This window comes from Syngnathus acus, chromosome 12, assembly GCF_901709675.1.
Source record: "Syngnathus acus chromosome 12, fSynAcu1.2, whole genome shotgun sequence".
Taxonomy (NCBI): domain Eukaryota; kingdom Metazoa; phylum Chordata; class Actinopteri; order Syngnathiformes; family Syngnathidae; genus Syngnathus; species Syngnathus acus.
Genome location: NC_051097.1, coordinates 2829567 through 2845893, shown reverse-complemented (window position 1 = coordinate 2845893; position 16327 = coordinate 2829567). Strand labels below are relative to the sequence as shown.

Here is a 16327-nt window from a genome sequence, read left to right as displayed (position 1 = left end):
GGTGGCGCCTGTTAACATTGTCGCGGTAATGGTAGCCATACTGAAAATCAGGAACACCTCATGTTTGATCTCTGTCTGTGTCTCTGATGTGTCATTAGGTATTCTGTTATTTGAATTTTTTACGTGATGTGGTAGGAACATTAACAGATGCTGACTAATCTTTACTCTCATTTTGATGTATTTTTTATTGTTTGCATATTTTAAAATTAGAACACGATGGTTCAGCTCCTAGTTATGGTGCAATGCCACTGTTTTTCTTTTTTATTATTCTTGAGAGGTCTTTGATCCCCCTTTTTTTTTTGCCCAGCAGGATGATTTTGCGTCTGACTCATGAATTCTATTTTAAGAATAGATCATCAGCAGAAAACAAAAACATATAATTAATTCACAAGTGGCAAACGGCAACATGAGATTACATAATGCAATATCCATAAAGTCATCGTGCTAGTCTTCAGGGTTCATCAGGGTTCAAAAGGTGAGTTGGAACATCATTTGGGCGAGAGGCAAGGTACAACCTAGACTGGCTGCCAGCCATTCGCAGAGCATACATGGACAGCTATCTTTAATTTACCTTAAATGCTTGCTTTTGGAAAAAAAAATCTATAAAAGCACAGGAAGCGCATACAAACAGAAATCAATTGCTAATCTACCATGCTTCTCCTAAAATAGGAAAAAAGGAAACCCATTTTACTATCAGCACTTACCAGAATGGAATCTTTTAAAATTTTTGTTTATAGTTGCGGTTCTCATTTAATGTAAAGGCCATTTTGAAATCATTGCTTTAATATTCTCCTTTATTCTTCTTTCAATCTGGCATAGGATTTGCAAATCTTTCGTGTAATTTCTACTGGGGGCCCGACGATTTCATTGGGTTGCCAATTAAATTGGCCAATGATGACCCTTCTAACATTCAGCAATAACATCATCGTCAGTTTGTCTGATGTTTGCCCCTTGTCCATACCTTTATGTCCTCTTACCATTCCCAGCAATTGCACACAATAAAATAGTATAACAATTCTCCTTGAGACTCTGCTCAAAAGTTTCAAATGAGAGCCTCAGCAGTAGCAACCATATCAATTAAAAAGTGCAGGAAGGTACCGCACATTTCAAGGGAAAACTGTTCACATGAGCTGAGAATAGAAATCAATAGCTTTGAATAAAACACGGCTTATGACATTTAACTTCAATAAGGCCTCTTTGACGATGCTCTAGTAGTAGCACCAGCAGTCTTTTTTTAAAATTGGCAAGAAACCGGCAGGTTGTCCTTCCTCCACCTACATTCACCTTTGCAGCACTCTTGTTCATCAGATAATCACCAAGGTCTGCAGAAGCTGGATAACAATCCTCATCATTTGAATCAGGCGTTGCAAGAGGGAGACATAGAAGATATGCAGAACACTGGATCCTGAGGACCACAATTGGTGACGCCTGGTCTAGTGTATCTTGTTCATATGTCAAGGCAGTCACATACTGTACTAAATTAAGAGTCAATCTGGTTTAGAACATACTCCATCAATTTTTAAGGAGGGCAAACATGACTCTCCTAAAGAGGACCTGAGCATACTGATGTAAGTCATCAAAAAAAGTACTTGTTATGTTTGGGAGGTTGGTAAATCACTGCTCATAATTGTCGGTAACAGTCAGGAATCGACAAGATCCACGAAGTGCCATGGTGGTGTAGTAATTCAATTCGAGTTCTGAAGAACAAAGAAATGAAGAAACTAAAAAAACGCAAACAATAGTGACACGTGTCTTGGAGGAAGCCCTCTCTTGAGCACTCAGCCTTGCGAGTCTTGAGATTGGAAGTTGGAACACAAGACAGTCACTAATATGTAACCTTGTGAGCCTCGAGGTTTAAATAATATTAAAACATCCTAAGGGGAAAATCAATGGAATGAACAGAATAACAAATGAAGATGACTGAACTAATTAAATAAGCCCATTCCCGTTATGTTACCTACTGCTGGAGAAATTCTAAGCCTCATATTGAACTCAGAATTGCCCACAGTCGGAATGGTTGTTTATTTGTATATATGCCCTATTGATCAGTGAGTAATAGAGATAGGTTCCTTCCTTCCTTCCTTCCTTCCTTCCTTCCTTCCTTCCTTCCTTCCTTCCTTCCTTCCTTCCTTCCTTCCTTCCTTCCTTCCTTCCTTCCTTCCTTCCTTCCTCATCCATCCATCCATCCATCCATCCATCCATCCATCCATCCATCCATCCATCCATCCATCCATCCACCCATCCATCCATCCATCCATCCATCCATTTTCCATCCATCACTTTTTATTGAACAGGTCAAAGAAAGTGTCATTTGAGGCTACTAAAAATGTGCAAGTTGAAACATTGTGTGTCAATGAAAATTGTAGTCTTGTTTCCTTTGACGCAAAACAAATCAGGACATTACGAAAACGGATGAATCATCAGAGAATCATCTTGACAGTTTAATTTTTGTCCTCTTTTGAGGAGCACCTTGAATTTTAGTCATAATGGGCATTTGAATTTATCATTCAGTTTTCGGTATATACTTACACAACAGTTCAAAGGTTTAGGGTCACCCTGTCAATTTAGTGTTTTCCATGAAAACTAACGTAATTGCAGAAGGGCTTTCTAATCATCCATTAGCCTAGCACAATTAGCAAACACAATAGACCATTAGAACACTGGAGGGATGATAGCTAGGTAGATACTGCATTAAAAAACAGACATTTGCAGCTAGAATGGTCATTTACCACATTATCAATGTATTGAGTTTATTCCTGATTAGTTTAAAAAAAATAGCAATTCAAATTTAAAAATAAGGACATTTCTAAATGACCCCAAATTTTTTGAATGGTAGTGTATATTATGGTGCTCATTAACTGCTAAAATTTTCTTTAAGTGAACTATTATACATTGTTAATTTCTTGTAAATTACAGAATTACATTGTGACATTTCTCTCCGTCATGGTTGGTACGAAATAATAATGTCAGACATTTTCTGCTTGCATTCTGAATGAGAATGAAGCTGACCCAATTAATTATCTCCCATTAAAAGAACTCATTAGTTGTGCAGTGCATTTGGAGTCTGAGAACAGTTGATTAATTATTGTAAAGAACATTTTTTGACTTGACTTCCGTTTAAGCCAGTGATTCCCAACTTTTATTGAGCCATGGCACATATTTTAAGTTTGAAAAATCCTGTGATACAGCAACAAATAAAAATTATCCAAAAAGTGGATACAGATGTAATTTGCCTACAAAGTACTAAAAGAATTTTTTCTGTCAGTATGAGTCACTAAATGAACCCAGATATATTATTTATTATAAATGAACAGTTTTCTGATTAATTAAGTGAAATTTGATCATTTCCCATGGCCACTGAAGTGCACTGTCACATTGGTTGGGAATAACTGCTTTAAATGTATCCCTCAGCGCTTTGTCATTTCTGTCCCTCACCTCATCCATCATTGTCTTCATCTCATCATGTCCACTCTGACCATTACTCGGCCGTCCCATCCCAGTGTTTCTTCTTGTGCTTATTTCCTCATAAATGCTGAGGACTGCTGCCTGGCCCGAGATTACTCCGCTTGATCTGGCTTTAAGGATATTTACAGTTGTATGTCAGTAGCTTCTCATTCAATAAGTCAAGCTTAGTTAAATAAAAAACAAGTTTGGCTAGACTTTAGTTTGCCTCAGACACCAAAGAATCTCACCAAATGAATGAATCATTAAAACTTAACAAATTAACGAATTAAAATTGTAATAATGATGCAGATCGGACACATTTATCAGATGACAACCTAAAATCATGTCTATGTAAATGCTCTAATTAGGGACACACGTTCTTTTGAAAATTGCAGATTACCCTTTTTCATAGAATGTGCTTCTGCGTGCTAGTTTTGTAAACTGCTGATATTACTCTCACAACTTGTTATAGCCAGACGTTGTCAACCCCGTATATTCATTGTATTTTAAATAAGATTATTATTATTTTTTGTCTGTTTATGGTGTTTTATCCTATCTTGCACCCAGTATTGATCTCTGTGATAGTGTGCTGAAGTAACATGCAGTGGGGGGAGGGGGGGGGCAGCAGGTAGGGTGGGCTCATGGATTTTTTTTTCTCGGGGCTAAAGGGGGGCTTGACCCATACAAAGGAGGATATTTATACTGTACATTACACAATACCGTCTACTCCAGAGTATTGTCATTACAGCCTCGTGGAACATTACATTGATTTCTATGCTGTAATGAAAATAAGCGAGTGGTGAGATTTTTGTGTCAGTCTCTCCAAAGCAGTGGAATTAGAGTAAATCCTTTACATCAGATCCCCTACTGAAGTGATGGAAATAATTGTTTAGTACCACAAAAGGATCTGTAAGATTGGCAGCATGACTTGCGTTTGACCATGTGTAGGATTTTTTTCCAGGCAATCATGTTATAGTAGGTTCCTTTTTCAAGTTTTGTATTGGGATTTTCTTCCATAGCAATTTTTTTTCTTCATTCGACTCGTGTAAACCTATTTGTTGGTTTCACTTAACAACCTTGGATGCGTTTTTTTTTTTTTTTTTTTTTTACCCTGAAAGCTCTGCAGGTTTGTGCTTTTGAAATCCTTTGGGGAAATATTTCCGTGGACGCAAACCCATTAAAGAGCTTTGCTATAGAGCTATATTGCAACCCGATAAGCGCAAGGCTACCCGCTCACCTCACGACTGGGCTGTGCCTCGCAGCATCACAGCCCCATTGTGCATTGTGAGGGTCAATGCTTGACAAAATGAAACAACAGTTACAGTAAGACCCACCGGCGTGTTTCATAAAAGAAGCCCATATTCATCATTGTCTGTTTTATATTGGTGAGAACGAATTGGTATTTCCCCGACAAAACCTCCCTGCCATCCTAGATATCCACGATACTCAAACAAAAAGCACAAATACACACACACACAGACACACACCACACACCTGTTTAATTTCCCCTTAGACATTAATATCCGTTCAGAGATGAAAACGTGCAACACATGAATTGAACTGCACCCTTCTCTGACATGGCTGTGTTGGCATATCTGAGACAGTCATCTATATATTCAACACATACACACACGCACGCACGCACACACTCACACACACACACACACACACACAAACGCACACACACACTCGCGTAATGCGAATATGTAGTCGAGAAGAATTGACAATAAAATCAAATCAAGGAATTATTGCTTTTTCTTTACCATACATTGTTGACTTATTTCCCCAAGCCTTCAGACTGGAGGAAATAGAATTTTAAACTGTTTGGATTTCTTTCTTTTCAATTCAACCCTGTATTTATCCAGGTAAAGCGGTTCAGAACAGATACTCATTTGCAATGCTGAGTAGCAGCACATAGTAGCAGAGTCAAACAAAGCAAAAATGGTGGTTTGAAAGTATAAATTGACAGAAAGGTCTTTTGTCAGTCTGGAGATGAAAATCCTTTGTCCCAAAGGTATTTGTTCCCCTGGATAAAGAAATTCTGCAACACAGGCAATGTTAGATAAAGGGTGAGGCACTAACATGCTGACATAATCTTTGAATTATGGCCAGAACATCATCTAACGCAGTGTTTCCTAATGTTTATCGAGGAAAGGCACTTAATTTAGGGGAGGTGTGGATGGTGTCCTTTCTGAAGGATCTGACGTTGAAGTAACCATTTACTCACAACATTTATTATTATCACTGACAATGAGCACCATTTCTTGTGTTATGATCATACAGTAATAATGCAATTCAACTGATCATACAGTGAATGTGCTGTTCAGTTCAATTCCATTCAATATTGTTTATATTGCGCCAAATCACAACAAACCTTGTATAAGGGTACTTTACGCGTGAAGCAGGCTTAAGGACTAACTGATCAACAACTGTACAAAACAAACACGCACGCACAAACCTACTTACTACTATAGATATATACTACTATATTCATACATTATGTGTGTGTGTGTGTAAATATGAAATATATATATTTTTATATAAATATATATGTACGTATCTTTTAGTGGTGTCAGTTTAACAGATTATTGACGCAATTAATCCAACTCCCTTTCAATGCCACTAATTAATTTAATTGTGCGATTAAGGCATAATACAATTTTTGCTTTTTTCATGTATTGTTGCCGCAGTTTAACAAAGACACCTCACTGGATCTTGCGGAACTGGAAATAAACATCAAGCACGCCATACTGGTGAAACTAGTCTAGGCTTGTTAAGTAGAGATTTCATCTGTTTTTAGAAATAAAAGCATCTTGGCAAGTGCTATGTTCATGTTATACTGCTGCTAAGCTCAAAACAAACTTTAAAAATGGTTTGTTGCACTATAGGCTGAGTCCTTGTTTACATTTCATATGCATGTTGAATTTTTTTTATATTGCCCAAATTTTGAATTCTTAGAATGGACTTTTGAGGAGCTGTTTTTGTGACTTTTTAAAATTTAAACCAAAAAATGTGTCAAAATCAATTCTCTTCTTCATGTTAAGGGAATCAACATTTGCTAAAATAATGGCACAGAAAAAAATATGTAAAATATATAAAACATAAACAAATATATATATATATATTATAAGTGATTAATCATGATTAAATACTTTAATTACTTGACAGCACTCGTATGATATTTATAAGTGGTGCTTTGATCCTCAGAATGTCTGGTTGAGTCAAGCTGTTTTATTCTTGCACTCGTATTATTCTTGCACCCATATGCGCTGCTGTGACAAGTGAATTTCCCCGGTGTGGGATGAATAAAGTTCAATCAATCAATCAATCAATCAATCAATCAATCAATCAATCAATCAATCAATCAATCAATCAATCAATCAATCAATCGATTCTTGAGCACCACACCACTTTTTCTGTGCATTCAAGACATAGAGTGCTCCTGTGCTCAGCAAAAAACTGAAACAAAACCAAACAAACATTCATTACCGTGTTTTTCTTGGACTTGCTGTCACTTCCAAATTTCACCCAAAACTGTCATGAGCCTCACCTATGGTAGTGGTAAAAAAAAAAAAAAACACGCAAAACTCCCAGGGCAATGACTTGAGTGCAATGACAAAAGTGGTGGTTGCATTACCAATTAAACTTTGAGGTTAAGCAAGGCTGCAAAGTATCATGCAGTGGGCCTCAAATAACCTGCAGATTGTGAGTTTGGGAACCCTGGACATTTTTTTTCTTTTCAAAATAGTGTATTTATTTTTATTCTGGTGTGTTTTGGTTCATTTTAGGGAAAGTCAGTGAGAAAGAATGTGCCGTTTGTTAGAGCGCTTACATTTTGCATGTCCTTCATGCATTGTCAATGCAAAGTCATGTTAGAAATCGGGGATTTTTCTATGCAGTACGACTCACATCGGCTGTCTGGGAAGTGTTTAAATTCCCGCTGTGACCAGAGAGGGCAGGAGAGTTCAGATAATCTCTCCCTGCTGCTGTGCCCTCTACACATGGGCTCCTGCTGCTTCGCTCCGTAGGGCTTGTTCTGTGCTACAACTCCAGGCTTTACCTCCACCCACGTTAGATCAATGGTTGCGTACGGGCTCTAGGTACCCCCCGCCCCTCTTTTGGAGAGAGAGAGAGAGAGAGAGAGAGCGAGAGAGAGAGAGAGAGAGAGAGAGAGAGAGAGAGAGAGAGAGAGAGAGAGATGTCCGACTCTCTCACTCCACTCCACACGTTACGCGTCTCTCTCCGTTCTCCTCGGCAGACGGAGCAGACCTCCGTGAAGGCACCGTGGATTTGAATCCTTTTTCCACCGCACTCAACTGGGAACCCACCGCTGCGTCGTGCAAGGAGTGATGGAGACTCTGCCGTCATAGTTTCTGGAACTTATTTTCTTCTTCAATAGAGAGGAAATTAACTATCTTGCACATCTGTTTGGAATTCACATTTTCTTTTTGGGGAGCCCTAGCCCAACCTGTGTGGGTTAATTTTTGAGGAGACGAGAGGTTCTTTTTCCTCCTCTTCATCCGCCTAACCCAACATCCTGTGGCTCCCGTTGCACATTTTTTTATTTTATTTTAAAGTGGCAATTAGATCCCATAGAGAATTTTCAACATTGCGGAATTTGAGGTTGGGGGTCCCTGCTATTCATTGGGGCTCATCGGGACTGGATCGGGACACCATGGAACTGTTTTTTTTAGGATGTTATGGAGATGTTAGCGAGGTGCTGAGGAGGACAGGAGGACTCAACCTGCTGTTGATCTGCTGCTGTCTCTTAGCTGTTCACAACTCTGCGCATGGTGAGTAAAAATAATCAAATAAATAAATAAATGCGTCAGACAGTGATTGCTCCAAACAAAACGGCAATTTAAAGGTATGTGGTATCTTGCTGTTGGCAATGTTATAATCTTGAGGGCATCTGGTTCTGACTTTTTGGTTTGAGTCTGTTAGACCAGACCAGAGTCAGTCTGCAGTGTCTCACTAATTTTAGGGACATTATATTGGACCTTACCCTGACCATTTGCATGGCTTTGATTGGATTCAGCAGAGGGTGCAGCATCATCAATTTGAGGCTATTTTTAGTCTTCAAGGGGTTTAATCACATTTAAGTGCATGTTAGAAATACAAATCTTCACACAGCTTTCACCAGAATTGTCTTTTTGGAACCTTGTGTGTTTCCTTTATTCGTATTGACCTATCTGTGAATTAAAGTGCTGTTTTCAGGATGGTACTGCACATCTTGCATGCTATTTTTTCTGTTGGTCACCCCCACCTGTCATCATACCCCCATTTGCTGAGTCTGGTTTAGTGGGTTTAGTTCTGTTTTTGAAACACTGAAAATCACTACATTTATAAACATTATCTCTATGCTTAAACACATGATGCTTATTGTTTTGTAATGGCTCTTTGAAACGTTTTCTTTTCTGTTGCAGGTAGTTATACTATCTGGATAGTTTTCAATTTAAGTTGCACATTTTTGCTCCTCTTATTTGTTATGTTATTTGTTTATTTATTATTTATTCATCACTCTTATTTATTCATTGTTTGTGCCTTCTTGTTTTTACTTTTTGTGTTGTTTACTTGTATGTACACTACCGTTCAAAAGTTTGGGGTCACAAAATTGTTTGGGTGACCCCAAACTTTTGAACGGTAGTGTAAATATTATTATAATAAAATATTATGAATTAAATATTATAAATTATATCTTATATTTGTATAAGATTATATATAATCTATGAATATAAGTATACGTATATATTATAAGATTTTTTACACAGAAGATTATATATATAATCTATAAATAATTATCTAAATAAATATATACACTACCGTTCAAAGGTTTGGGGTCACCCAAACAATTTTGTGACCCCAAACTTTTGAACGGTAGTGTATATTGTGTACTATGTCTTGTCACCGTGGGATAGTGGGAACGTAATTTCGATCTCTTTGTGTGTCTTGACATGTGAAGAAATTGACAATAAAGCAGACTTTGACTTTGAAAGAGTTTTTGAAAAAGACAGGTTTAGGGTTAATTTTAAGAAGAAAACGTGCAGTTCAGTAGGCTTGATTTTTTTAAAAATCATTTATTAAGACCCCCTTCAGTCAATACATGAAACTTACATTGTGACATAAAGCTTAGTATTGTTACATAAGGCTAGATGCCTTGCCCAAGCGCACCTAAGCCATAGTTGGCAGGAGAGCCTGATTACTACAACGTATATGTTTACGAGGTAACCTTTTAAGTAACATAACTGAATGTGAATACACTGACTATGTGTCTATCCATGCATTTAGACATGATACCAAATCACCAAAATTATAGCCTTTTTACGAATTACATAAAAAAATGTTAATATCTTGCACTGTTCTTATAATAATCATAGTGCATTTAGGTTATATTTGTCTTGATTATGCACATTAAACTCATCAATCAGTATGTGCTTGTTCCTAATAATATAGGGTGTTAAACAAATGGATGAGAGTGCAGCTTTGAGAGTCTTCTACTGTCGATAAATTATGTCCAAGCACTTTGAATAAGCTAATTGGTGGTTGGAAAGTGTAGCCCCCCCCACACACACACACACTCACACCCTGTTGCCGCACTTGTCTGTGTCAGTGTGTGTGTACGTGTGTGTGTACCTGGGGTGATATTCCTTCTGCAGCTCGACTGTGAAATCCTTTGCTGCATATGTAGCCTGCCTGCACTTATCTGAATAGCCTCTACATCCTTGGACGCACATTCTCCCTCATTCATAATGTGTTCTCACACATGCTGTGCACCAGAGACAAGTTGAAATGCAGTGTTGGGGATTAGCAAAATTACAAGTGTTACTACTTTAACTACATTTCTCATTAATGTGGTTGTAACTGTTGTTTTAAACGTCAAATAGCTTTTCAGTATGGAAGCTACTTTGGTGATCACATAACGTGGTCATGTCAGTTTTCCCCAGGCAGTTCACAACGATAAACCACAAAGCTATTCGAGACCTCCTCGCTCAGCCCTCATCTCCCGAGAATAGCGGGGGTCCACTGTATTTAGCAAACATACAGTAAAGATAAGAATTGCTCATGTCTCTTGCTGACACACACATTCTTGTGTGTCTGTTTGCGATGATTTATAGGGCTGGACAGGCATACATAGTCGCATCACAATGCTTTGTTTACATTGGTATTTTGTGATTTTATATGCTCTGCAAATTTGTCATGGTTATCAGGGTACATTCAGGAATCTGTAACCAGAGGAGGAATGATAAACAGGCTGCGTTCATTTGGCACCTTTCTACTTTCAAAATACTCAAATGCCTCATGCATACATTCACACTATTATATTTGGCCTGTAATGTTGCCATGGGAGGAAGGTGAATGTGTCAGTCATACAAAGATGACACAGCAACAGAATCAATTGAAGGTTCAATATGTTGATTGACGACAGACAGAGATCAACAAGGGGAAATGGGGATATTGGAATTATTCCAGTTTCTTCATGTGGAGCATTCCATCATTCTGGTGCCTGTCCAGGTGTCAATTTTTGATCCGTCATGAACCCAGCAGGAGTATTCACTAATGTATGATATATCCTCCACAGCCATTCCCAGGCATTTCATTTCCTATTCACACCTTGCTTCCAGTATCAAATCCTTGTCAGGCGCGTCAACAAATCACATCTCAGTCAGTTGCACGTGTGCTCATTTGTGCAGCAATACAGATGTATTGTGTACATTTGTTCCCAAAGCGCTGTTTGTTTTTGTTCTGAATGCTACTTGTAGCTTCATCATTGAAGTTTGACTGCTTGTATAGACTTTTGGATTCACCCTGTTTAATCATATTTAGCCTTACAATTTATTACAATTTATTTGGAATTTGACCTACAAAATTATGTCAATTTTGCTTATTGATTTTTTTGGGGAACAATCAAGCTTTTCATTTAAATTTGTTTAAGGAAGCACAATTCAACTTCATTGGACAGATTTGTTTCAGTGTCAGTCTGAGTCTATATCATACAATCATGAGAAATATTCATAGTACACATCTCTGGTGTCCATTTCTTTACATAATCTGTGAGGAAGTCTGAATACAAATACAGGCTTAATTGGGAAATCAATGTTCAATAATAAAACAAACGAACGAACGAACAAATAAATAAATAAAAAAAAAAAATAAAATAAAAAAAAAAAAATAATAATCACTGTCGTAAAAAAAAAATCCCAAAATTGATATTGAATATTCTCATTCATTAAATTCATTCATCACGCTGCAATTATGTGATGCTAAAGCAATCACATCCAGCATACTCACACCCTGATGGAAATGAAACCTAGATCAGGGTTTACCATTCCAAACAAGGTGAACAGAATTTTTCATTGGGGGAAAGGTGACCTGCATTCAATTGAACAGTCCCTCGTTGACTAGTAACATTAGGACTCGGCAAATTTAGAAAAATTACACCAATAAAATGTCATGAAACTATTTGGGCGACAGACACTTTACCAGCATTTTGTTTCACTTAGCAAATAAACCCAAACAAACCAAACCCAGTGTTTCCAGTTTGATGGGAAATGGTTCATGAGCTGTACACTTAACGTTTTGTCTAATAGTGAAGAACTGTTTTCAAACCAAAGATTAATTTCAGTCTGCTACCACAGTGGTGTTGGGAGCAGAAAGAGGACAATCAGATCATCTCTGATGCGCAAAGCAGAACTCCATCCTCCTCAATTTACCTCAAATAATACACAGGCAGTCTCTTGTTTTGCATCTTAGGAGTTTTTGCATGAAACCTATCCACTTTTATTGCCATTCACCCTTGAAGGCATACACACGAGAAGAATAAAAAGCACATGCACGTATGTGTTCCACACAAAAATGACTGATGGGATGATTGTACAAATGTTATCATGGAAATGACTTATGTATGTATGTAGAGCACACGTACGAATTCATGTTTATGCATCTGCCCAATGCCCGTCCTTGTTGTATACACTACTTGTGCAAGCCGACTGTTTCTCGAGTTTGATTATTTCAGGTCAGTGAAGTAGTCAGTGTTAGTCTTCTGGCTGTGATGTCTTTTACTTGGACTACATCCTTCCATCCTCGACTTGAATAACGTGCAAAATTAAATTGCATGCTGAACAGAATCAACAGTCCCTCTGTATGAGGAAATGCTAAAGTATAAATGCTAAAATGAAATGCTAGAAATATCCATTCAGCTGAGGGACATTTTTAATCCAGTGTGGGAGTTGGACAAAGTATCTCCTTGGTCAGCATTTGTTCTTAGTGCACGTTCAGTGAGCTTAGCCTTCCTAATTCATCATTAAACTTGACGAGAGGATTGTGAACTCAGCGGAGCAAAGAGCATATCTTTAGCGTCACCTTCACAATTAACCCTAACACACAACACACGCACGCACACACACACACACACACACACAAATACTGAATCATTGTAGAAATAAATTCATTCAACAACTGATCACTAATAAATAAATACATTTTAATAGCGCCTGCTTCACCAGATGGCACAACCATAGACGGGTGGGTTTGAGTGTCAAGGGCAGAGTCCCGCATGTACGATTGCAAGGTTATATCCAATTGGCGTGGTCAACCACATCACCCGCAAGAGGAGATCTTGTGTATTAACGCACTTTTCACACGTTTCTACTTCAGCCAATGTCAAGGACCATCTACGCCTCAACCGCACGGATTGTAAAGGGAATGAGTGGAGCTGTTTTGGTTGGCTCCTACCCGCAACGGCGCATACGCCCTCATTTACCTGCTCTACTATTTTAAGAAAATACCAAAATAAAACACAGACTGAGCTTTGCACTAAACGTGCACTGGTTACAAAAATGGGGCCTGGAATGCTCCATTTAGATGACTTTGTAACATTTTACTGATGTGTATTTTAACACTGCAGACATCACAACAATTTTCATAAACCTCAAGCATATCACGTAATAATGAGAAAATACTGCTACTAAGAAACATGGAATCATTATATCAGATTTGTTCTCAACTGAACATGCCCAGATTTTACTGAATAAATGAATACGAATTACCCTTCCAAATGGCTGAGAAACACAGTTTAAACACATTGTAAACTTATGAATAGTACATATTGACCTCTAATGTGCATTAGCAATCCCAAATGGTGATTAAAGTTTTCATTTGTAATTATCTTTACAACCGTATTTAGTGTCTCAGAGTAGGTCTAAGCCACAACAGCAAAAAAAAAAAAAAATCAAAGACCAGGAAAAAGAGAGAAAGGTTCCTATTTAACATGTCGGAGGCTCAGACCAAACTGATTATTCGATTTTTTTTTCACCTACTATGAAGACTAGGTCAGACACTTGGGCCTATTTTGTGTTTTTAATACTGCAAATACAAAATTATTCCAAGTTAATTACCCGTACAATGAATGCCACAGGGTCTCTAAATTCAATTTGGTTGTTTGCACGTGCAAAGTAACTTAAATCGTCTTGACTTGAAACAATAACCTCAGACAACCAGAACTTGTGGGAGTTTGATTTCTTTTATGGTGTGTTTTAGATGTAGAAACCCCAGAGGTAGATGTGTTGACTCGACTACAACATGTTGTACTGACTATTAAATGTTCTTCTTACACCAGTGCCTAAAGCATGAAAGAAGCAAATTATCTTTGTAGACTTTATGACTCTTGTTGTTGTAGTAGAATAGAATAGAATAGATCTTTATTGTTATTGTCACATGTACAACGAAATTAAAAGTGCCTACACTTGTGAAGTTTGCGGACACCACCGTGGTGGGGCTCATCTCAAAGGGGGATGAGTCTGCCTACAGGGACGAAGTGGTGCAGCTATCGGAGTGGTGCGGAGAGAACAATCTGCTCCTTAACACGGCTAGAACCCTAGAATTGGTTGACTTTAGGAGGAAAAAAACGGACATTCCACCATTTATCATCAACGGGGTCTGTGTGGAGAGGGTGTCCTCCTTCCGCTTCCTGGGAGTCCACATTGAGGAAGACTTCACCTGGAGCGTGAACACCTCTGAGCTGCTAAAAAAGGCCCAGCAGAGACTCTATTTCCTAAGGGTGCTCAGGAGGTACAGCATCACACAAAGACTGCTGGTGTCCGTCTATCGGTGCTCCATAGACTGTTGGCGAATCTGCTAGTCCTTGATTTAATTGATCTGTAGCGTCTGCCTGATGGCAACAGTTCGAAAAGAGAGTGGCCAGGGTGGGAAGTGTCCTTCAGAATGTTCTGTTTTTTTGAGACAGTGGGTTCTGTGTAGGTCTTCCAGTGTGGGAAGAGGGCAGCCAACGATCTTCTGTGCTGCGTTGATGACCCCTTGGAGCTTTTACACAATTAAAAGTGTAGTTGAAGATGGATACTCAGAAGTTTGGTACTTTGTCAGTGGTTGTTACATGCGACTGACAACAGATGGCACTTGGGGAAGGTGTCATCCTGTCTAAAGGGTAATGTGCGCACTGTTGCCTTGTGTGTTATCCATATGCACAGGTGGGTTTATCGGATGGAGAAGACGTGCACAATGTCAGCTCAGCAAAGCTCACATGAATGTTCTAATCTTCTTTTCTCAGCTACTCACTCATTGTTTGAGTGTAGTTAAGAGGACGCACAAATAAGTCAAATAACCCCAAACTGGCAAAGAAGTTATCATCCCCAGTCAAGAGTTACTGAGAGTGCATGATGATGAGTAGAGCTGTCAAAATTAATCGATTATTCCACAAGTAATCGATTACCAAATCAACAACTAGTTTAATAATCGGGTAATTGTTTACGGGCATTTTTTTCTACATTATAGTTGTCAAAATCCTCTTTTGTCACCCTCTCAACAGTAATTATTCAAAGATTTTTGTAGTCATTCATGATAAAAACTAATTATCATTTTTTCAATTTCAAAACACTTCCAAACGTCTTATATTACTTTAGAAAACAATAATCGCACCAGTAACTGAATCAGTTTGCTGAGTACAACATTAATCATTTTAGCGTAATATTCTCTAATTGTTATTTTTTCCATTATCTAAACAATACAAAAAAAGAGTAAATGGATATATTGGTCTTGTAATACACTTTTAAGCAACATTATTATTATTCAATCTAATAATTGATGGAATAAGCGATTCTAAAAATACTCGTTCATCCATCCATCCATTTTCTGAACCGCTGTAGTCCCCACGGGGGTCGCGGGCGTGCTGGAGCCTATCCCAGCCGTCATCGGGCAGTAGGCGGGGGACACCCTGAACCGGTTGCCAGCCAATCGCAGGGCACACAGAGACAAACAACCATTTGCACTCACACTCACACCTAGGGACAATTTGGAGTCTTCAATCGGCCTACCAAGCATGTTTTTGGGATGTGGGAGGAAACCAGAGTGCCCGGAGAAAACCCACGCGGGCCCGGGGAGAACATGAAATTAATGTATTCATGGGACCCATCACAGCCTGTACTCGCGACTCGAAACACAATATGGACAGTATAAAAAGACTACTTTGGAGGCAAAGTGTCCCAGTCATTCGATTAGAAGGGATGAGATAGTGCATTTTTATTATTGTGTGAAATAATTTTGAAAACGTTTTTGTTTTATATATTATCTAAATATTTCTAAAAATATTTTATAAAGTTTTTGAATATGAGTTATTCATATATCATATGTATTTAAACAAACTCCTGCAAATTGACTGAAAGTGACTGATGTTTAAATAAAAAACAAAAAAATGCAATTACAATTTTCATCATTTTCCCGAGGCTTTCTATAGGACACTTTAGCTGTGTTTAAACACTAAGTATTCCATTTGTGTTTGTTGCTCTTTGGTGACTGTTTCTTTTTTTAAGACCTTCAAGAAAACCCTGAACCCTTAATGCACCTAATGCATTTTGTGTCTCCTTTTAATTTC

The 16327-nt window shown here is 38.2% G+C and overlaps 1 protein-coding gene across 5 annotated transcripts in view; it reads left to right on the top strand.

The window, feature by feature from the left end:
• The first annotated feature begins 7630 nt into the window (after positions 1-7630).
• The window catches only part of dcc (DCC netrin 1 receptor), a 219279-nt gene continuing 210582 nt past the window's right edge, over positions 7631-16327 (top strand). For all 5 annotated transcript variants that reach the window (XM_037266286.1, XM_037266285.1, XM_037266284.1 and 2 more), the window contains exon 1: positions 7631-8237. In XM_037266286.1, coding sequence (XP_037122181.1) covers positions 8120-8237 — 118 coding nt within the window. In that variant the 5' untranslated portion in view covers positions 7631-8119. The remainder of the gene's footprint in view (positions 8238-16327) is intronic.